The following is a 21,618-nucleotide window of genomic DNA, read 5'->3' as shown; positions in this document are numbered from 1 at the left end:
CTAAGTTTCTGGAACGGGGGTTTCTGAGTGCCAGTAATGATGGTCCTTGTTCTAGTGCTCATTTTCACACAGAACTTGAGCCAGAGGAGGCAATGCCATTTGATACCTTCCAAAGACTTTCATCCCCACAAAGCACATGTGTTGCACGTGGCAAAAGGAGCTTGATGGCTGTGTGAGGACATACTAGAGACATGTAAGGTGACAGTTCAAGTTGCCTTATTATTTAGACTTATCCATTGGAGAAATCCTAAGTATTCTCTGCCTGGTTATCCAAGCAGTGGATTTTACTGCATATGGTGTGAGACACAGTACGCAGTTAGAGCAAGAGGGCTACCACTGCATAAATCCAGGAACCACAGGACAAGCTTTTATTAACATGCTTGTTTGCCCCAAAATGGTTATGTTCATAGCAGGAGCCAATAGTCAAAATATTCTGAAGAAAAGAAAACAAGAGTGAAAAAACCCATACAAAAATCCCTGTACTTTATCAGCGGAATAAAGACATCACTGATCCATTAGCCTGAAAAATTAATAAATCAAGGACAAATGTAATAAAGTTTAGCATTTTAATCAGCTATTGTTGTCACAGCCCAGTTTGGACATATCGCTCCTTTGTTGACATTTTTAATGCTTTCTGTGAATTACCAGTACATGACCAGTATATGAAAGCTTGTTAAGCCTCCACGTGCTCAGCCTGGCTTTAGCTTTAATACTGGCTTAGTGCAATCCCTTCTGCTGGCACAAGCTCTGCAGGACTTGAACCTTGCAGTCCTGGGCATTGTGTTTCTTGATAATCATCATATGAACTTACTCAAGTGTGTTTTACAAGCTTAGGGCAAATTTGTGAATGCCCAATTATCTATATTTAACTTTTTTAAGAGAAGCCAACCAGACTTGTGGGTTTTTTCTTTTGTCAGGATCCTGCAATATCTTCCCGTAACTAGTGGGGGGATGCTTTCAGCCTGGCTTCCATGTCTGGCTGGTATTTTCTTTCCCGACTAGCAGAGAAGTCTGTGCATTAGTCCTTCCAACTAAAGAGCTCTTGCATCTCTCTCACCTGGTCCCCTGTAGTGAATTTAAAATTCAAAATATTTCTTAAATGCCTCAATCTTATTCCCATTCAGGAAAAATCTGTTACAGCAACTTCTAGCCAGATGCAAATTCAAATGTTACTTTTGACAATTCTTCACTTATTCACAGATCTTTCAACCATCCAGTGCTACTTCAATTTTGAATTAGATTTTCAGTCTCCTGCAAGTGGGAGGTGAAATTATCGATAGTGTATGTCTCTCTATTCCTTTCATTTAGAGAAAAATAATGGATTATGTATGAGAAGCTCACTTTCTGTTTTGCTTTTTTTTGTTGTTCATTTTCCTTTTCAGTCATTTGCAGTTGCAATTCTCTGGCCCTAAAATGAAATGAAGCAGTTTTCCTTCCACAAAAAGTGGTGCTGGCACTGCATTACACGGAAGTGTTTTAGAGTAGATGCCTGCAGCATGCATGTGCAGTTTTATCCCATCTTATTTTTAAATGGTTATCTGTGCATCACTCTGGATCACAATCCCATTCCAAAAATATCTGAGGTTTATCCTTATCATATTCCCCAGCTAACAGTAAGAAATAGGCTCAAGGGGCTCAGTACAGATTAGATTTGCCTCTTATACAACAAGGTACAAGATCCAGGTAGAAGCCAGAGACCTGCCTTGGGAAGAGCTCTGTCCAGGGAATCCCTTGGCAATATTCCTTGCCTATACGGAGAGTACCAAGATGCTTACCACTAAGTTCACGGGAAGAATGCTGTGTTGAAAAGGGATTAATTTGTTCACAGAGGCCAGGATAAATAAGGTCTAGAGGTTCTGACACTTATCTTAAATCACTCAAAATTCTAATTACAGTTTTTGTAACCATATTTGACTTTTTTATTCGATTACTTTTAAGTTTATCAGCTCTGACATACTTGGTAAACAGGACAAGCATCTACACTTTTTTCTTCCAAATGTATCTCAACCCTTGGGAAAAGCACCCTTGCCAACTCCCCAGAGGGACATTTCACCAGTTTATGGGATTTTCTGCCATGTTTACCAGGGTCACTGAGCCTCCTGCTGTTTTCAACAGCTGTTTTCCTCTCAGCCTCAGCAAATATCTCTTCTCCTCCACCTTTATTTCCTTCCTACCCACATTCCCAAGAATCAAATACCTTCCCTGTCCCAGACTTGCAGATAAGGTTAGATGGGTGTTTTGGCAGACACCATGTCTGTTCTTGTGTCCTGAGTTCTTCTCCTGCTCCTCCTCCTCCTCTTCCTCAGTTGTCCCTCTTCACCTTTGGTCACCCTGTTCTTGCACCAGCAAACATTTTGATCCTTTTCTGTCAACACTGAGAGTTCAGCTATTTGGTAAACTGCTATATCACAGCTAGGAATCTGGATTCCACGTTTGCTTGGGAGCCTTCAGTCAAAGATATGCCCTGGTGCCAAAACTTCTTTGGGTCTTCTCATGGCTGCAGGGGCACCATGTGAATTAAGTTAATAGCTTATTAATTGTCTTTAGCAATGAGGAAAAAAATTGAGCCTGGTCTCTAGATGTTTTATGTAGTTTGGGGAACAAAACAATGATTCACGGAGTCAAAAATTGTTTGGTTTCCTCCTCCCACCACAGACTGGACTCTTGTTAGGTCAGTAGGGAGCCGAAGGGAGACACCATATGAAATTGTCTGATGTGGCTCTGCGAACAGCTCCTAGGTTGGACATTGTGGAGAGTTATCTCCCTCAAGTCTAAGATTACTGCCTGCTGTTGTTCAGCAGGTAGCATGCAGTCGAGCTTTGTAGTGCAAAGCTTCCTTGTCAGGTGTTATTACACCCATTTTATAGCTAAACCAGGACATTTGCCCGAAATATTTCACAGACAGGTGGAGAAAACATAGTCCAATATGTGCAGTCATTTTCTTGAAGCCACATTAAGATTTCCTGCAAAACTCTGGGCATTCATAGTGCTCGACTATGCTGTAAGATCTGGACAAAATAAGGCAGCAAACTCCCTTTCATGACCAGAGGAAAATTCATTCCCAAATGAGGATCCCTGATGAGAGATGCTATATTTGCCCTCCTAAAGCCTATTTTTCAGCTTGGAAGTGAGGTGAGAGCCTTTTTATCAGCTCCTTGTACAGAGTGACTCATCCCCAGAGCGTCCTGTGCCTGTAAAGATGTGTTCAAAGCCTACTTGCCCTGTAACACAGTGAATGCCAACTAGTAACAACCTCTTGAGTCTCACTTCAGTGTCCACATTCCCACCACCCCTTGACAGCATGAAGCACCCAATACTTGTTCTAAAGTTAAACCTCATCTACTATTTGAAAATATCTCTAGGTCATTCCTAGAACTAGGAAACCAATGACTTGGATCCAAAAGTACCCCTCTTCTCATAAGACTATGAATATCTTGAAGGTGAAATAAAGGGTGGGTTAGATTTGTTATAGCCTTTTTTTTTTTTTTATCGACTATTCAGTGTTGGTCTTCATTATTTTTTTTTTATTCTTTTGAAAGCTTTAAAGCCTCCTGCATAACCGCGTCTGCCCCATTCACTGCTGAATGGACGGTGCGCTGATCTTTTTCTCGGTGGGTAATGGATTTGGTTTGATTGCTTGACACAGGAACAATAGGGGGGTAAACAATTGCCTTCGCACCCGTGCAGCTCCCCATCTGTTGAGTGTGTGTGCCTTCAGAGGCAGCCGGGCAGGGACAGATGAACGTGCCAGCCGAGCCTGATGTTAATGACATCAGTCATACAAGCAGAACATGTGGCGCAATAAATCAAAAACTAATTGAACTTTTGGTTGATTATATTGCCGTCCCACCGCCCACTTCAAGCACGGCACGGTTTCCTGAGACAATGCCCCCAGCACCACAATGGCTTTGCTACCGCTGGACAGCAGGAGACTGCCCTGGGAGGTGACAAGAGATAACAGCTTCTCTTCACTCACTGCTTTCCTGAAACAGCGACACCTTCCACTCAACCAAAACGTTTCCAGGCTCAGGATGTGTATTTGACCAGTATTTATTATTTCGAGTAAGAAATGTTCATCAGTATGACAATGACAGCCCATGTTCACTGGCACTTTCCGTCTGGGACTGTTGGTGGCAGACCTCTATTATAGGAGAAGACAGCTCTTGTTTTTGTGTTAATTAGACACACACGTGGTAGTAATGGAGGCTATTCATTAGACTGATATAATTTAATATCATTATTCACACTTGAAAGTGTTCCTACTACATCAGTTGCTAGAGCCTGCAAGCCAAAATTTTCTGTCTTAAGTGTCCGTGGCAGCAGTAAGTCACCAGAAGTTGAGGGGGCTGATATTCAGAGGTGGAAAAGAACAATTTCTGATAGGAGATTTAAGGAATGAAAAGCTTTGGCAAGAGGACCCTTTATTGAAGTGCATAAATATGAGATTAGGCCCCAGAACTATCAAGTCATGTAGGAACCCATCTATGATTGAGCCACCTGCCCTCCCTCTGCAACCACAGAAGTGTAGGGGGCATAGAGACCTATGCACATCTGCCTGGTGTGCCCTTTCTTAGTCATCTGCATTTGAAATTTTCCTTTGAAATGCCCAGGATTCTGGTACCTTTTCATGAAATTAAAAGGTAAAGCACAAAATACTTTTCTTAATGCCCCTAGAATCAACTCCTCATTATTTGGAAGAAGCAAATTCTTATGATAAATGTGTTAAAGTACACAATTAACCCAATTTTTTTAAAAAAGTCCTTGTAGTACTTCTGTAAACATTTGTCTGCCTATAGATTAGACTTTAATTATTAGCTATTTATTGCAGAGGATTCTCCACACTGGTAAAAGGAGACATTAAATAAAATGCTCCTATCTGAGTACAGGCTTAAGTAACAGCTAAATTAAATCTTTGTGTTAATATTATTCATAGAAAGCCAGATGGGAGCAGAAAATGTTGCAATGAAGAATATGGAATGAGATGAGATCACAGCATCAGTCTGTCCTTTGTAGATCTGGACAATGATCACAGAGCCAGATTGGATTAGTGAAACCTATTTACCAGAAGTTCAGAGCGGTTGCATGAAGCTGAAAGGCAGTCAGTAGGGAGACGTGGAAAATGCACCAGATTTACAGCTGCAGCGACGAGAATTTAGAAGTTTTCACCACTGTGATTTCATCCAAATGTGAGTACATCAAAATGTAACAACCACTACGGTGTTGTCTTTTGGAGGGATGGGATGTTTAGCAATGGGAAAATCTCTGAAATGAGCAGCTCCTCTGCTCTGCCGTGCCCTGCTCTGCCTGCAGCCCAGCACTCGCCGCCGCTTTCACGAGCTAATCCGTGCAGGTGCTTCGACATTGTGGCTGTGTAAAATCTTTGCACTGACAAAATTGGGAGATCTGAAATCGGTGTTGCTATACCTATGAGGTAACTGCTAAAGTGACAGCTTGCAACTGTGTGGCTATTCTGCGTAATAGAAAAGAGAATGAAGTTCTGTGAGCAGTTAGCAGCTCAGATGAAGTGGGTGAACTGCATGAATGTTGAATTTAAGTCTGCTGGCTCAATAAGTGGACCATTTCCAAAGCCATGCCCTGGAAATGAATGCATGATTAACATTAATTGCTTCTAATGAAGAGTAAGAACCGGACAAAGCCCAGCCTGCATTTGATTGAACAAATTAGTTTAAATTCAATGGCTGCATATTTCAGCAACAAGAAAGCAGGGAAAAGCAGGGAAAACAAATTCTGGGACCAGATCAGATCTTTACTTGCAAGCTGCGAGCATGAGTTCTCAGCTGCTTAATTTTGCAATATAAGTGGAAATGACAAAGTGAAACATCACTGTAATTGTATTTGTTGCCCGAAAGCTGGGCTGTACATACAAACATTCTTTTGCAGGCAAATCCAGATACATCGTCTGCAGGGATTAATTCTTCCCTTCCTTCTCTCCCACTCTGTGCATAGATTCGTGTTTGCAGGGACAGCCCCGCAGCCCCACTGTTTGCACTGCTGCCATTGTGTTCCCCCACAAGTGGGTCACTTCTGGCTACCTCTGTGATTCACTCTTCTTTCAATGGCTATTCAAGTAACTTCATGTTTGCTGGTGCTGTGACTTCCCTTTCATGCCTTGCCTTTCTTCAGCCCCTGTAAACCTTTTGCCACTTGTTCTGGTGGACAACAGGCAGTAAGGTCGACTGTAGATCCTATGTACTCTGAAAATATGCAAATTTATTACTGTTAGGCACATTTATGTGTTCTTCCTTGTGCACCAGCCTGGGTAGCTATAACAGCACAAAAGCACTTGCTTCTGGTAGAAATCTCTGTGAACTGTGCTCCTCACACTGTCTGGTAAAATACATAAAATACCAGAGAGACAAGAAGATAATTAATTACTTGCATCACTAAACTTCTTTGCACTTGAGTGTTTCATTTGTGAGCAATTAGTTTAGTCCTCACACAGTGAAATTCCAGAATTAAAGGTGATTGAAGCAGCTTCAAAAACAACTTACAAGATATTGCCAGGGAAGAAAAAAAAAAACAAGCCATCTTTATTATGTTTGTCTAGCTTTCATCCCACACTCCTGTGGTTTAAAATATAAAATGTGTTCTGCAGGAGAAGACAGTAAGGATCCCTGAGGATATCATGCCATGCAAAACAGACTTTAATTGAACTGACAGCTTAGCACACTCTCAAGCTCTAAACAGGCAGATAACTTACTTGTGATGAGTTCAGTGTGGAAGTGCCCTGTGCTGCAGTGAACCACTCTCAGGGACCCTGGGCAAGACTGTTCACCTCCCATATTCCCGTCATGTTTCACTATCGGCAGAGAACAGGCCAAAACTTTTTCTCCAGTGTGGTCCTAATGCTCAGTACTTATACCCTCACTGAGGTATGGAGGGGTGGCTGTTAGACATACTCAAACTGTCTAGGAGGAGTGACTTTGGTCTCACTGCCAGCTCTGCTTGTACTGGAGCCCTGGAAAGCCCAGTTACTCCTGCCATCTGAGGAGACCTGTTTGGCTGCAGTAACCAGCAGCCTTCAATGACCTCCAGCTGCTTACACAGCTTCAAAACTCTGCAAACAGTAATACATAGCAGCGATAAGCATTGTAACTCCTGGAGTTAAATGTGTGCCAATGTAAAGGAAAGCTCACCTGGGGAGCAGGAGTCACCCATCATCCCATAACAAACCTTCCTGGCTCTTCAAAGCCTTTGGATTATACATGGAACCTGAATAGGAAACCCCCATTCACATGCCTTGCCCCAAGGCTCAGCCTTTAGAACTGGAGTTAATTCTCCACATTTGGCAGGTTTTTGCAGGCCTATTCCTGTCACTGGCTGCTAAATCCTGTAGCTCCTGTAGCCTGAAAACAGAGGAGGGTAATACATGATGAGAGGGAGAGCTGGAAGTATCACAGAGCCTTTCAGGCCAGTTTCAATTCTAACTCAAACAACAAGTGTTTAAATAATCTTCACTTTGTCCAATAAAACCCTCATCCGAAACCACTCACTTCAGTCCAGCCAAAAACTTGGCTTATGGACCTGGCATTTTGTGTATCTATTGCCTAGTGGTTCTATGATTTTGGTGTTTTCATGGGCCTAAGAAATAAAAAAGAGAAACAGACTTTAAGGAAAATGCCCCAAGTTAGAGAACCGAATGGGTCATTTTGAGGATTGAAAAAGAAAATATTAGGCCTAGTGCAAATGTTATGCTTTGGACATCATGCAGTAAAAGTGAAATGATGTCCTGAGGGAGTTTGAGCTTATTGATAAAATCCCTAACTAGATAAAATTCTAGAACTCTCCAAGATAATGTTTAGAATAGTCATTTCCTTCTGAAATATTGGCAGGTGGGAGGTCAGATCAAAACTGAGGAAAGAGAAGGGTTCCTCCAGGAAGCCTATGGAAGAGTTGCAGAAACTTGGCTGTTGCCCTGAGCGCATGGATGTCTGTATTGTGTAGCTAGAGCTTGACCTCTGAGACAACATTACAAAGGAGTTTTTTGGGAGTTATTTCAGCTGGAATCTTCCTTAAAGGCATGTGTCCACCTCCACTACAGGCTGACCACGTTCCTGTTCTTCTTTTTGCAGCATGTAGTCCTGCCCGAAGACGAGCCAAAACTACGCAGCACATCCTAACAAAGAACGTAAGAAAAGTCTCCTTTTCTATACCTCTTTTTTTTTTTTTTTTTTTTTTTTTAGTTCTAGTTGACTACACTTATCCTAAAACATGCTGTGGATAAATGGGAAGCAGATGTTTCAGGGCAAAGAAGTGCATCGGTGTCTGATGTAGGGAGTGGGGTGGGAAACAGAAAGGAGAGTTTCTGTAAAGCTGCAGTTTATGTACAGAAGTGTTTTGAAACAAACAATAAAATAAATGTGGTCTTGCTGTGCACAGTCAAAAGGAACATAGCAGCTTATCAACATGGACCATCTGAGGGAATCACAGACTTAATTCTTATCCATAAAGCCTTCATAATAGTGGCAGGGGGACAGGCAAGAATCAAAAGTAAACAAATCATAGCAATACATAAACGTGTTAATCAAGGAGCCAGTATCCCAGGGAATTTGGGAGAAAAACACCAAGCAATGGACTGTAATCTCAACCCAAAGGGATGACTGATAGAGCAATCCACTGGAGGATGCTTGTCCCTTGGCCCCAGCAATGTTTGCCTGCCCTTGACTCACCTGCAGTGCACCGGCACAGAGGGCACACGTGGAGCTTTACCCACTCCCTGTAGCTGAGGTACCCCCCAAATTAAAATAACTGAACATTTTTCATTCTCTGAGAAAATGTTTTCTAAATTCCAGTGCTTTGGCACATGGTGTGAGGTTTCCTGCCTTCAGAGGCAGTTTTTCCTCCTTAAATCCACTTGACCCACTCACAATTCCTTTCACAATCCTTTTAACTGATTTGCAGGAATGACAGTCTCTTTCTCTTCTGCATATCCAAGCACTTTTTACAGGGTTTGAGACTCTTCTACCACAGCATTTCTTCTCACCACAGACCTGTCTCCTCTCTAGCACTTTGTTGAAATATTTTGCTCCTTGGCCTTTCTTTTTTCCATGCTCTATCCTACTGCACAGCCCCATCGTCAATTGTAGAGAGCCTCTTCTTTGCATTCCTGGTTCCCTGATCTCCCGACAGAACTGTAGGTCCTCCTGCTTACCGCCCTCACTCCCGTTCCATCTTTTGGTTATTAAAGCACATTACAGGATCCCAGAATGTCACAGGAGGCCTGAAGTGGTTCCCAGGTTGAGTCAATAACATGCCTGTCAATTTTGGGTAGACACGATATATATGTGTATTTTTACAAATGGTAAAAAGTCTTATTTTTGTCCTGTAACTCAGGCTCAGGTTTCAAAATGACTCTTCAAATGTGGATGAAAGTCAGAGTACTGGAGTGTTACTCAAAACTAAGCCATTTTGAGATACCCCATTTTTATTTTCTTATGCCTTTTATTTCCATTATGCCTTTGATATCTTCTGTTTTCTATGCAATATAAAAACAGAAGAAAAGTCCAAACTAAAAGTAAACTGTTCTCATTTGATGAAACAGTATACACAGATGACTTATCTCTTTTTTTTTAACAAAATTTTTCATAAAACTATTTAGCTGAAAACTTTCAGCTAAGCTTTCATTGAAATCAAGGGCAACTCTATGTCTGCGATGATGTTACAAATCCCAGCAGATAGTTGTTGTTTCTACTAAATGGAAGCATCTAATATTTAATTTGGATTGGATCAGCTGCTGTGGCAGCACTATACTCATAAAGGCCTAAGAAAATGAGATAAGAAAGTCCCTGTTTTGTTGCTGTATTTTAAGAGGATTGGTTTTCTCCTTTGGGGCTTTCCTGACCCCAATTAAGGATGTCCTTTGATTGGCTCTTAGTCATGATGCAGGCAGCATCATAGTAGCAGTGGAGCACCAAGCCCGAGGAATGGTCTGCAGCTCCAGCAAAGAAAACAAGGATGGCTCTCAAACCAAAGGAATTGGCACAGTCAACTCTTAGGTTTGTGCATTCCCCTTCATCAGTGGGATGCAGCTGCTTACAGCTCATACACAAGCATTCAAATAAATTGCATGTACTGGAATAGACATGCCTGTGAGGAAGTTGTGATTGCCAATTTCTAGACCCACAGAAAAGTAGCAGAATGATTATTTATTTTTCACTTTTACATCTGCACCTGTAGTCAGTGCTGTAGAAATGCCTCAGCTAACATGAAATCTCCTGCTCTGGCAATTGCAGTGGATGCACAACTTTAATCCTCAGCAAGACAAAAATAGCAACCAATGTGGACATCTGCCAGACCTTTTTTTTTCACAGCAGAAATACTCAAGTAGTGTAACAGTAAGTGATTTAACATTCAAATGACTTTACTTTTGGGGACGTAACTTCCATCACATTCAAGAACCCATCCCAAATGCACAAACATGACTGTGGAAGGGTGAACGAAGGCGGGAAACACCTTCTCTTTTTCAGCTGAGTGTTTAAAGAACATCTTTATTTGCAGTTCCTGTTGCCCTATTAAGAGGTATTTCCAATGATAGTAGACCCTTCACTTCTCTTCCCTTGCTCTTCTAGCCCCAAAATCCCTTGGGTAGAACTGTCTGGACAGTACCTGGCTACTTTGCATGAAAGTGGTAAATCCCTCTGTGGATGCTAGAGCTACCACATTAAAAATTAGCTCAATATTAGACCATCAAAAAGAGCTCAACTCTACAAATCCAGCATTTGCTGCACTAACAAGCACTTGGTTGTTCAGCCTCTAACCTTCAAAGTTTTATCCAAAGCCATATATTTAATTGTCACCTTTTCTGGATGGTTGTTGGTTTGGTGGTGGGATTTTGGGTCCAGCATCGGGGTGGCTGGAACAGCATCTGTGCCGCTCTGCAACCCTCCTGTGTCTTTCATGCCCCTTCCCCCTTAGCACAGCTAATTCTAACAGTGGGTATGCCAGGCCTCCATGCTGTCATGTGCACGGCAAAGTCCATTAAAAGACACTTTGCTGAGCTCTGAATTCAGAGGCAATGTCCTGCAAACAGACTGAGCCGGTCAAGGGACTTACAGATTCTAAAAACAGTAGGTTTTTAGAGAGCAACTTGCTAGTTCTGCACAGTCTGGCTGACTCTGCCATTCACACAGATTTAAATCTCCTGGTTTGTCTAGAAAAGAAAAGTGACTCCCAGCTGATCCTTCTGCCTTACCCTAGGTACCCTAGAGAAATGTCAGCTCCACTTTAGATCAAAACCGTGCTGCAGCAGGTTTAGTTTCCTGACCTAGATAAGTCTTAACATATTACAGCAATGAGTGAGGTAGCCAAAGTCACAGTGAAATCTTGAATTAAGAGATAAGGAACTTCCAAAGTGTGCTACAGCCAAACACTGCAAAGACGTTCGCTATAGACGTTGAACTGTTGTCTCCAGCTGTAATGGAAAATGGTACTGTAACTTATTTATACAGATTCTGATGCTTGGAGGCATTTTGGCATTACTGATATCACAGGTAATAAGGAATCTTGCAAACAATAACCATGTGCCTAAATAATTCCTGCTATTAATCAAGTTAAAAATCCTGCTTCCTTTCCCCAAACCATATTTCGTTCTTTGCAACACGTAGGCAGAATGTTACGTTTCAAGTCCATGATGGTTTACGCTGATCGAATAAGCCACTTTCAGGATTAGAATTAGGTGCAGCCAGCATCCTACTTACCAAAAATGCTCTTTCCATGACAATGCAAAATAAGTGACCTCGGGTGTCTCAGTAGTATAGGGTTGATGATATTTTCTGTCACACATCAATAAAGTCTGAGTTTGACCAAGAGCACTGGGCATATTTCCAGAGACGGTGGGAAGAGCTGAGCTTTGTGGAATTCCTTGAAAGCTTGATTCACATGAGGCAGGTTCCAAGGGCTGTCATGAGAGACCCCTGCCAGCCACAGTCTCATCATATTTGTACTGAAGACAGGTGTCTCCACTGATGTCATTGTGGTGAAGGGGATGATGCCTCTGATAAGCAGCTTGCAAGGTTCAGGTGGTCAGGGTATGTGTGGACGCAGGAGCCTGCAGCCTGTGAGGAGCTGCTGCAGAGGGATGGGGAGGTGCTGGAACTGGTCCAGGGGCAGCTGGGAGAGAGCCAATGCCAACAGCTTCAGCAGCAACAGGAGGCCTCTCACAACCAGTATCACTCTCATTTCTGAATTATCGGAGTAATGCTGAGGTTCAACTCTATTCAGCAGCACCAGATTCATGGTCAGTAGAGCTGGGAACCAGCCACAGCTGACCTTAGTGTGTGCTTATCTTCAGACACCAACAGTCCCTTTGACTTTAACTTACCACTGGGCATGTCCTTTTGTAGCTTACAAGTGGGGACTGTGTTCGGCTGTGTGTCAAAGTCCACAGAATTAGGAGAAAACCCCTCTTAGACCTTAGATTAGGCTTTGGTTGCCTTACCAGCCTTTTCCAGCAGTATTTCTGCCTACTGTTGGGCAGTTTCTGCTCCTCTTCCTGCTGGTCAGCAGGATTTAGACAATATAGCTTCCTCCAGACTCCTGAGGATACATGGAGACAAAATAGTTAAAAGTGGTCAAGTTGGGGTTTTTCTTCTTTCCTGTTTTGCAAAGCATTGGTTTGTATACATTTTTATGTCTGTGTAAAAAATCACATGCTCAGAATATTGCAGATTAATGGCAAACTGAATTAAAACTTAATTAGAGGAAATGGACAATTTGGCATGAGGGGCCATGCTTAAATCCAGTCTTGCTTTTATCATGAGTGTAAGTAAGTAAGTAAGTCCAAAAGACAGGGGAGACCATGAGGAAATAGCAGTTGTAATTCTCACTGTGTAAGTTTGATCAAATGCCCAAGATGTGACACAATAAAAAATTAAATTTGAGCTGTCTAAAAGGCATATCCTACTCAGTGAAGCTTGAAAAAGACCATATTTCAATCTCCTGAGGAGAATACAGAAAGGTGTAAATAAGTAGCTGGGTCCCAGAGAGACGCCACAGGATTTTCCTATATTTTTATATGTCTCATGCACAGAGGCTAGAGCCAAACAAAACAAATCCCACAAATCCCAGAGCCCCCACCTGACAAAATCCACTTTGGATGACAGTAAAGCAGTGCGAAGAGCAAACTGCCTTTCGACTCAACAGACCACCTAATGCCCAAGGCCAAGTGTAACAGGATGGTTTTGTCTCCTCCCTGCAGGTGGTGGCCATCTCCGACCGCCGGCCCCACCAGGGTGACCTGCTGCAGGTGCTGTACAGCGAGGACGAGGCGCGGGGCCTGGGCGGGCAGAGGGGGCCCCGCCCCGCCAAGGGCACAGCCCAGCACGGTAAGTCCACAGAAGGGGCTTTTTTCCTCCACAGCTTTAGGACATTTTTAGATATTGCAGCCTTCCAGTTTGCAGCGGAGCGGGCGCTTTATTATGTACCTGGAGGATAATTCCGTGCTTAAAATATCTAGTGGAATTAATGAGATAATGACTGTGGCATTGCTCAATTTATTTGGAGTCATAAACTCGCTTTATTCAGTCATAAACACTCCTTGACAATATTTTAGAATGATAAATTGTGAATTACTGCATTTGCCTGAGTCATCTTATTATATAAGATCCCTGTTCAGTTGCTTAGAACTTGCCAGAACATAATAATTTGAGATGAAATTTCAGATTCTGGATGTCAGCCACAGACCTGAATTTTTTTCAACTAAAACTTCTTCAGCATATTTGTGAGAACTCGTGAAGGAAAAATAGAGCTTGCCAATACAAAACCAAGGAGATGAGTAAACATAAACAGAGTGGTCATTCAGCTCCTTCAACACTGGTGTGTTATGTTTGGAGGATCAAAGCTGGAGCAGGGCTGTGCAGTTTGGCAAGGGATGGCCTTTTAATCAAAACCATGTGTTTTGCTCTCCTTTGGAAAACCACCCAGTTGCAGTCAAGTCATAAGCCTTTAAAAAAATCCCATATGGCATGTATTTGGTAGACAAAATGGGCATTTGGCTGTTAAAACATGCAAAATTATTAAAGCAGGTGCATGAAGGTGCATATTCCTCACATCACCGGTCTGCAACTGCATTGCACATAAGCCATCCCATCAGGAACATAGACCAGACAGGAGCGGGGCCTGGGAAACTGGGAAGGAAGAAACTGAGTTTGGGACCATAGGGAAAGATCTCAAACCAGGACCAGAGCCAAGATGTGTCTGAACAAAGAACTGGAGCCTCAGGGCTGGAGCAGGGAGAGGAGGAGGAGTGGCTGGGACTGGCTGCAGGGTAAAGGGTGGCAGAGAGCCAGAGAGGGAGAAAGGAGGGCCTTCTGGTCTCTGCTGTTAGGGGAAATGAGTAAAGGATGACAGAGAGGTGCAAAAAAGCGAAAAGCTATAGAAATCCAAAAAGAAGAACAGAAAAGGGGAAAACAGGTCTCATAGGAGGGGAAAGGGAAGTGAGTGGGCAGAACTTAGAAACTAGGTTTAAATTAGAACAAAAAACATAAAACAGCACTGATGAGGCCATCAGCATGTTTATTGCTAGCATCAGGAATCCCACACAAATAACAAAGCATAAGGACAGTCCATTTCAGTGTACGGGAAGGCAATTCTGGAAGTGGAATTCACAATACACCCAGCCACTACTGTCCTGAGGGGAGTACCTACAAACCTGAAGCCATGAGACCTTACTTTTGTTCAGATATTTTGCTAAAAGTTTGCCAGAACATTTTCTGTATCTAGTAAGAAGAGGGACAGGCTGAAGGGAAGAATCAGACAATATAAGAGCAAATAAAACCAAATAAAAGAAAAAATATGGACATTAGCTGAAGTACTGATGCCTGGAGCTACTTGCTGAATACTGTTAGTACCTAATATGCAAGATGAGAGGAGGTAATTTCATTAACTTTGATGTGAGGGATACAGTAAGGTACCTAATGGAATTACTAGAGGGGGTGGAGCAGGAAGCAAGAAGCTGGTTAAGACATTTGTCATGCTCAAATATTGCCCCCAGAAGGAAAAGACAGATCTGATTGCTATGTCATGCTGGAGACAGCACTATAAGAAGCACCTTGACTATTTCCAAATTTGCTTTCATTATTTGTATTCCATTGGTCACAGCAGTAGAAATGGTCCACATTCCCCCAGCCAAGTGGGAGGATTTGGCTCCATGAAAAAAAATCTGGCATCCCTCACTCATTTATTTCCTTGGCACAGCTAGCAGGAATGTCAGTGAGCATTTATCCATGGATAAGTTACTGGCTGAGCACTCACTTGAAACTGAAGGGTAACCTCCAGAGTTGAGGACAGCAGAGAGGTGTCACTCAGCCACGAGCTGAGAGAAATATTAAATCCCTCCCTGTGATGAGGTGGACATAACACACATCTCTGCCCAGGTTAAAATAACTCCCTAGAGCAATGCAGAAATGAGAGAATTATCTCCTAGGCAGGACAGACCTGCAATGGGGGCTCCAGGATGCACAAAAACTGGGTTGCCCAACCTCTGCTGGGGAGCAGCAGATGGGACCACTCTTTGCATGCAGAGACATGTGAGTGTTCCCGGAGGGGAATGCCTCCCACTTAGCTTGGTCTGCTAAGGACAGTTCACCATCTCATTTGAAAAGTCTGGGAGCAAGCAGTTGAGAGACTTTCCAGAATGACTTAAGTAATTCCACAATCACTTATTTTGACATCACAGATGGTCATAGTAAAGAAAACTCTGTGCTTTTGCTATAATCAAAGCTAGTGGAATTATAATCTGTATCTGGGCTCTGTCCATATCCGAGTTTATACTGCATGAAAAGAGGCTTTTCATACGAGATATGCCAAAGGGATAATTACAGATAATGCCATGTCTCTTATGCTTTGCAGTGGGAATTAATGAACGAGAGTCATCCAAGTCCTATAGTCACCTGTTGGATGGAAAGTCTTTGGTAAGTAGATACAGCAAGACCAACTGACCAACTACCATTGTCTGATGCATCTTAAACTGTTGTACCTTTCAGTTTGTCCCACAGTAACAGCATGACAGTCTGTTGCAGTACATGTGGATTTCACAGTCTTTGTTAAACCTTTTGAGACATAATTTTGCCATAGGATCCTTAGCTGGGAGCAGAGACTGGCTCAGGACAACTACCCCTCAGGGGACCAGGAAGGGTGTTGGGACAGAAGGAGACAGGCTCCTGTTCTGAATGCTCAGCAACCTGCAAGAGCTGGGAGGAATTAGCCTCTTGTTTCTCAGGGAATTTCACAAATCGGGAAAAAACTAATTTCTAAAGTGCAACAGGCATCAAATAATTTGCGTTCTCCAGAATGCCAACTTGACATGATAATCACATGAGTCAGAAATGTCAAAAAAGAGTTGATGAGAAAATCTTCATACTAAACCCTTAAATTTGTATTTTAATGGACAGAAAAAAATGTTTTGTTTAAAAATGACTCATGTTTACTAAAACATTCTCCCTCCTTTCTTTGTCTTACAAAAACCCCCAATTTTCAAATCCCTACATTTAAAAAATATAGGTTTTTCAAAGAGAAAAAAAAAATCTTCTGAAAAGTTTCTGGCCAACACTGGACCATACTATCAAAACTTTAGGCTTCAAAGGCTCTTTTGGATGGCTGCAACATACTTGCTAGCTGAAAGGTGGGCTACACTTGGGAAAAACAACAGTACAATATTGAAGGATGGTCAAAATTAGTGGTATTCAGTGTAATGAAACTAATTGAACTTACCAATAATTACCATGGTTAAATTGCAAAAGATGCCTGCAAAAGTGATTTCAAAATCTCCAAGTCTTGGGATACTTGAAAAGCACACTTAAACGTATCCAGCCTCAGAATAATCCCAGGAGAAATAGCCCTAGACAGCTTAAAGGTCAGTTATGGTAGTGACAATAACATGAAGAAATTTTCCAGTATTGCCAGTAAAATCAATATATGCTTATTGCCTGAAATTATGAGATCACAGCACAGTTTTTGACTTTTTTTTTATTTCTGGGCAACTAACATTTTAATTTACTGTCTCGGAGGATATGCTAGTCTCACTGACCCATTTATGGGATAAAGTGACTCAGTTCTGGCAGGCAATTTAGGTTCAAATAAGACCAGGAGAGAGTCGACAATTGGGCACTTGTGGGGCCGTGGCAGAACTGGAATATAACCAGGGCTCCCCGCGCCACAGAGAAGCACCCAACAAAACAGGGAAACATTTCACAATGCTCAAGGGATGATGATGGCTGAGACATCTGCTTCCCAGGCAGGCACAGAGGTTGCCTGTGAGGAGCTGCAAGAGGCAGGCTGCTCAGTCTACACAAAGCCTCACTGCCTCAGGAAGCTAAATGTAATAACTGGGGACTAAAATGTTCTGCAAGCCTCCCTCTTTTGATGGGAGGTGTAACATTCACGAGAGCAATTGGTATTTGTGTGGTTGAGAGCTGGGCAGTCAAATCCCTAACCTGCTTTCTCTTGTTGAGAGATTTACAGTATTTATTGATTTTGTTAAAACAGCCTCTTTCCTCAGATGAACCTGTGTCCCTATTCATCAGTGGCATTTCCTAATGATGTGCTTTTTCCTCTCACAGATTCCTCCATCTCCAGTTGCCCATATCACAGTGAAAACTGTGACTGTCACAGGCTCTCCCACACGTGACTGCACTTCTACAGAGGAGTAAGTTCATTCCCATCCCTCCAGCCAAGCCATGCCTCTTGCTTCCCAAAGGCAGGGAGAGATTGGTAAAGGATATGCTGACTATATCATTAGCCACAGCCACTTATACAGCTGCCTCAGTACCCATTACAATTCTTTTATCACTGGAAAAAAAGTCATCTTAATTCAAAATATAAATATTTTCAAGTATTTTCCCTCTAAGAAGTCTACCATATTTGCCCTGAGGTAGCTTAGAAAATATGATTAACTAAAAAAACCCACAAATTAACTAAAAAATTAACTAAAAAAAAGCACAAACCTTTAATGTCTTTAAGCATAATTAAGGAACAGCTTGACCACAGTACAAATGCACTCATCAGCAGGCAGTTAATTCAGACATGGATCTATGTGATATTTGAGGTGCTACCATTGCCATCTGAGGGACAGTAAGAAGCTGATTGTCACAGTGCCATCGCACTCTGTACAGAGACACGTAAATCCCCCTCAGCTAGTGGAGTTCATCCCTCCCAGGTGCTGCCACATGGTCCCCGGGACTTTGGTGGAAGGGCCCAGCTCTCTCCTTGGACAACTTACCAGCTTCTTGTTGGGTGACAAGTGCTAGACAGGATGCACTTAGTAATGGTCCCACTTGTAGCCCATCCCCTTGTGTGAGTGTCTACTCTGATAGCAAGGGAACAGGGGCACCAAGTGGAAGGGTGGCAGCTGCAGCATCCAAGCCCACTGTCCTGCACAGCCCCTGCTCATTCCAGACTTGCCAGTCCCAGGGACAGACCAGCGCGGACATATCTGGTTGAAACGACGAGACAGCTTTTGGTTTTAAATGGCTGGTCTCCATAAGCAGGGAAGAAGGGTCATGGAGATGCTCTCTGTACACATCTGTGCTTTATTTGCCAGCCACAGGCACCGCTGGAGAAAGACAACAGAGTATGACCTGGCCCTGCCACCAGGAGCAGAAGCTTCCCTGCCACTGACAGGAGGCAACTTGTGCGGGACACCCAGCCTCCTAAGGAAGATGTGGATGAAGCACAAGAAGAAGTCAGAGTACCTGGGGGCAACAAACAGTGCCTTTGAGGCGGACTGATGAGGCTCAGCATCACTTGGAAAGGCAGAAGGTCCTTTAGCCAAGGTGCTTTACAGAACAGACACAGCACAGCTCATCCAGGAAAACAATATCCTTTTTATTACTTCATGCCATTGCCTCAAAACAGTGGGAGAAAGGCTAACTAAGATAAAAGTGGTGAACATGATGCAACTCACTGGCCTTTCTTTGTTGCATTATACTAAAATCCCAAGTATCCCACTAGATTTACATCTTGATTCAAAGATGCTGAAACTACTGCTGACCCATTCACCATTTTCTATGTCCTGTCTGAATCAGCTCAGACTTACAAGAAAAGCCTACCAAGAGGTTTGTGTATTCCTGCAAGGCAATAGATCAGTAACAGAGTGCCATTGAATCCCAGGGATCTACTTGTTGTGTACTGCTGCTTGCTGTCTTTCCCCTCTCATATCATGAGAAAAAACCCACATCTTACGATATGCTTGGTTGAATGACACATCCTAAACATTTTTCTTACTTCAGTTTCAGTGTTTCAAGACTGGAGTAGACGATGCAAAAAATTTAAAACAATGGGCCAGGACTGAGAAAATCTCCAGACATATGTACCAAATTTGTGATTGATGTTTCAAAGTGTTCTGCCAGATTAAGCTATGAGCAACTGAATAACCTCAAGGGATACTTTCTGCCATAGAACCTGCTTACATGTGAAGTAGTAGTCAGCAACTTAACCTCTACCCATGTGGTAGAGGATATTTCATTAAGTGCTCAAAATACTAGAAGGAAAGAAAACATATAAATGGTGCAACTAGGTAACTAAACATGAGATATTTGCATGTAGGAGACCTGTGCTTATGAATAGATAGATTTAATGGAATTTGCTTAATTTTTTTTCTCAATTTAGAAATAGCTGGTCAGGGCCTCTTGGGTTTTTGTCTCAAAAAAAGAAACAAACAGCTTTACAAAAAGGTTTTCACCACGGTTATAGATAATATTACACTAGTCATGAGCAGTACTTGCCTCCTATGAGTGCTCCCCTGGTTCTTATAAAAGACATTGGTTTCCCTGAATACAGAACTTTATTTTTCAAGCTGGAGGAAGGATATATCCTGTTGCTCATAATAATGATGATCTCTAATCTAACAGCCAGTGCACCAAAGCATAAATTAAAAATACAAGTTTTACTCTGTGACAGAAGCAGAAGGAAGAAGCTCCCATCTGAAACTTGCTTGCCAGCAGCCAGTGCAGTAAAATGCACTGAGATGCCACCAAAAGCAGTGCCATGGTACATACTGAGGTGAGGAGGCTCAGACAACTGTCCCTGGTCAGGGGCCACCAGCTCAGAAGTACCAGGGTACCACCTGGCCAGGAGAGAAAGGAGACAGGCCCTCTGGCTTTGGGTTGAGCAGGGTAGAGCAGCACACAGGAAAGGTTTGCAGCTTGACAGCCTGAGCAACTGAAATCCTTGGAACGGGAAAGCAAATGGAACAGTAGCTTCACAGAGAAAATGTGCCCAGTGGCTCCAGGGAAGCCAGTAAGGGACACCTATGTGGGGCTAGACATGATGGAGGAGGCAGTAGAGTGGGGTGGAAGCATTATTTAAAAAGATAACTGTGGCTTTTCATACAGCCAGAGCCCACTCCGGAGTCTGCCAAAGAGAGAGAGAGGCACCAGACCTTCATGAAATACCTCTGTCAGCCCTCACATTCAGTTGTCTGTCACTGCTTCAGTCACAGGCTCCTCGTTCGGAGGTGCTCAACTACTCAGTACAACCTTGCAACTAGAAATCACACAGACTTTCAGTCCTCCTTACCAAAGGTAAAAGTCCTTTTCTGGCCCAGCAGCCTGACACAGGCATGATCTGCTCTCCTGCTTTTATTTCTTGTTCCTGTGAGCAAGGAGAACACAGTTCCTTGTTAACTACGTGCTGGATGTGGCATTTTTTTCTAGGACCTGGCCTCTGCTAGAAACTCCTCTGCAAATACCCAGCATTAACCACGTGCCACCTACCACAGCATGTGAGAGCAATGCCAATGCCCACTGAAGGCTGCACACCTGAGCAGTTCCAGAGCAGTTTTCTCACAGGGGTCCACCCCACCTTAAAATTGGAGCCTGATACATTGGCCGTGTGTAATAGTCTGGGCACCGTGACCCTGCCAACACCAGGTCCTCTATGACTGAACCAAGCTGGAGCCATGGACAGGAGTTTCTTGAAAACACCTTTTACAAATATCACCAACCACCCTACAGCCCCCTCCCTAGCCCATAGAAATCCTGCCAGAAACCTTGGCCTTGTAGGGACATGCTATTTTTACGCACATAGGTGAATTTAGTAAGTTCAGGGGGACTGCTCCCTTGCACAGAGATGCAGACTCAAGGAGTAAGGAGAACAGTAATCACTTGTTCCCTTTCTTGGTCTCATTTCCTAAACAAAGCAAAAATAAGGACAGTGGAGAGACACTGGGAAAAGTCCATTTGCTGAAATTGGTAATTAGGAGAGTGAGCATTTGTGGTACCTGCCCTTATAGTTAACATGACCCATAGAGCACCCAAACAAACTCCAGGGAAGCAAGAGTTTTGTCTGTTGAGAAAGTTGTATTGTAGTATTTAGTTTGTTAATTAATAGCTTTAAGCAGTATGAGGATGGGGGCAGAGATGATTAATATTTCTTTTTAATAATTGCTGTATCTTGAAATGTGTATTTATGTTTTTCTTATTTATTTAATTTATAATTTGGATCTACAAGAGGAGGAGATATTTACAAGAAGCATATTTAATTTCTTGTATTTCAGGTACTGCTGTGGAGATTTTTTGTATTGCAGTAGATATTTATTTTATTGATTTAAAAATATGTTCTATTATGAAAAAAAAAAGTAAATAAACAAGTAGCATGTGGTAA

General features: G+C 42.6%; 2 protein-coding genes and 1 long non-coding RNA gene across 4 annotated transcripts in view; 2 read left to right on the top strand and 1 right to left on the bottom strand.

Annotated features, from left to right (window-relative positions):
• The window catches only part of ADHFE1 (alcohol dehydrogenase iron containing 1), a 32,730-nt gene extending 27,676 nt beyond the window's left edge, over window positions 1-5,054 (top strand). Inside the window, exon 14 of one of the 2 annotated variants that reach the window (XM_064651656.1) lies at window positions 4,934-5,054. In XM_064651656.1, coding sequence (XP_064507726.1) covers window positions 4,934-4,966 — 33 coding nt within the window. In that variant the 3' untranslated portion in view covers window positions 4,967-5,054. Of the gene's footprint in view, window positions 1-3,539; window positions 3,562-4,933 lie in introns of those variants that run through there. The other variant, XM_064651666.1, reaches the window with a different exon arrangement.
• Window positions 1-7,413, bottom strand: part of LOC135412802 (uncharacterized) — a 13,339-nt gene extending 5,926 nt beyond the window's left edge. The window contains exon 1 of the long non-coding RNA XR_010429959.1: window positions 6,722-7,413. This is a non-coding gene — a long non-coding RNA (uncharacterized LOC135412802). The remainder of the gene's footprint in view (window positions 1-6,721) is intronic.
• Window positions 5,050-21,618, top strand: VXN (vexin). The gene is made up of 6 exons (XM_064651697.1): window positions 5,050-5,186; window positions 8,094-8,149; window positions 13,217-13,343; window positions 15,868-15,929; window positions 17,577-17,662; window positions 18,557-21,618. The coding sequence occupies exons 1-6, from the start codon at window positions 5,120-5,122 to the stop codon at window positions 18,741-18,743; spliced, it is 585 nt and encodes a 194-aa protein (XP_064507767.1). The 5' UTR covers window positions 5,050-5,119; the 3' UTR covers window positions 18,744-21,618.

The sequence above is a fragment of the Pseudopipra pipra genome, chromosome 1 (genome assembly GCF_036250125.1).
Source record: "Pseudopipra pipra isolate bDixPip1 chromosome 1, bDixPip1.hap1, whole genome shotgun sequence".
Taxonomy (NCBI): domain Eukaryota; kingdom Metazoa; phylum Chordata; class Aves; order Passeriformes; family Pipridae; genus Pseudopipra; species Pseudopipra pipra.
This window is presented reverse-complemented; position numbering and strand designations above follow the sequence as displayed.

Coding starts and splice junctions, on each gene's coding strand:
- VXN (XM_064651697.1), top strand. CDS start 5,120: ATGCACCAGATTTACAGCTGCAGCGACGAGAATTTAGAAGTTTTCACC. Junction 13,344..15,867: donor CAAGGGCACAGCCCAGCACG/GTAAGTCCACAG, acceptor TATGCTTTGCAG/TGGGAATTAATGAACGAGAG. Junction 15,930..17,576: donor TGTTGGATGGAAAGTCTTTG/GTAAGTAGATAC, acceptor TTCCTCTCACAG/ATTCCTCCATCTCCAGTTGC.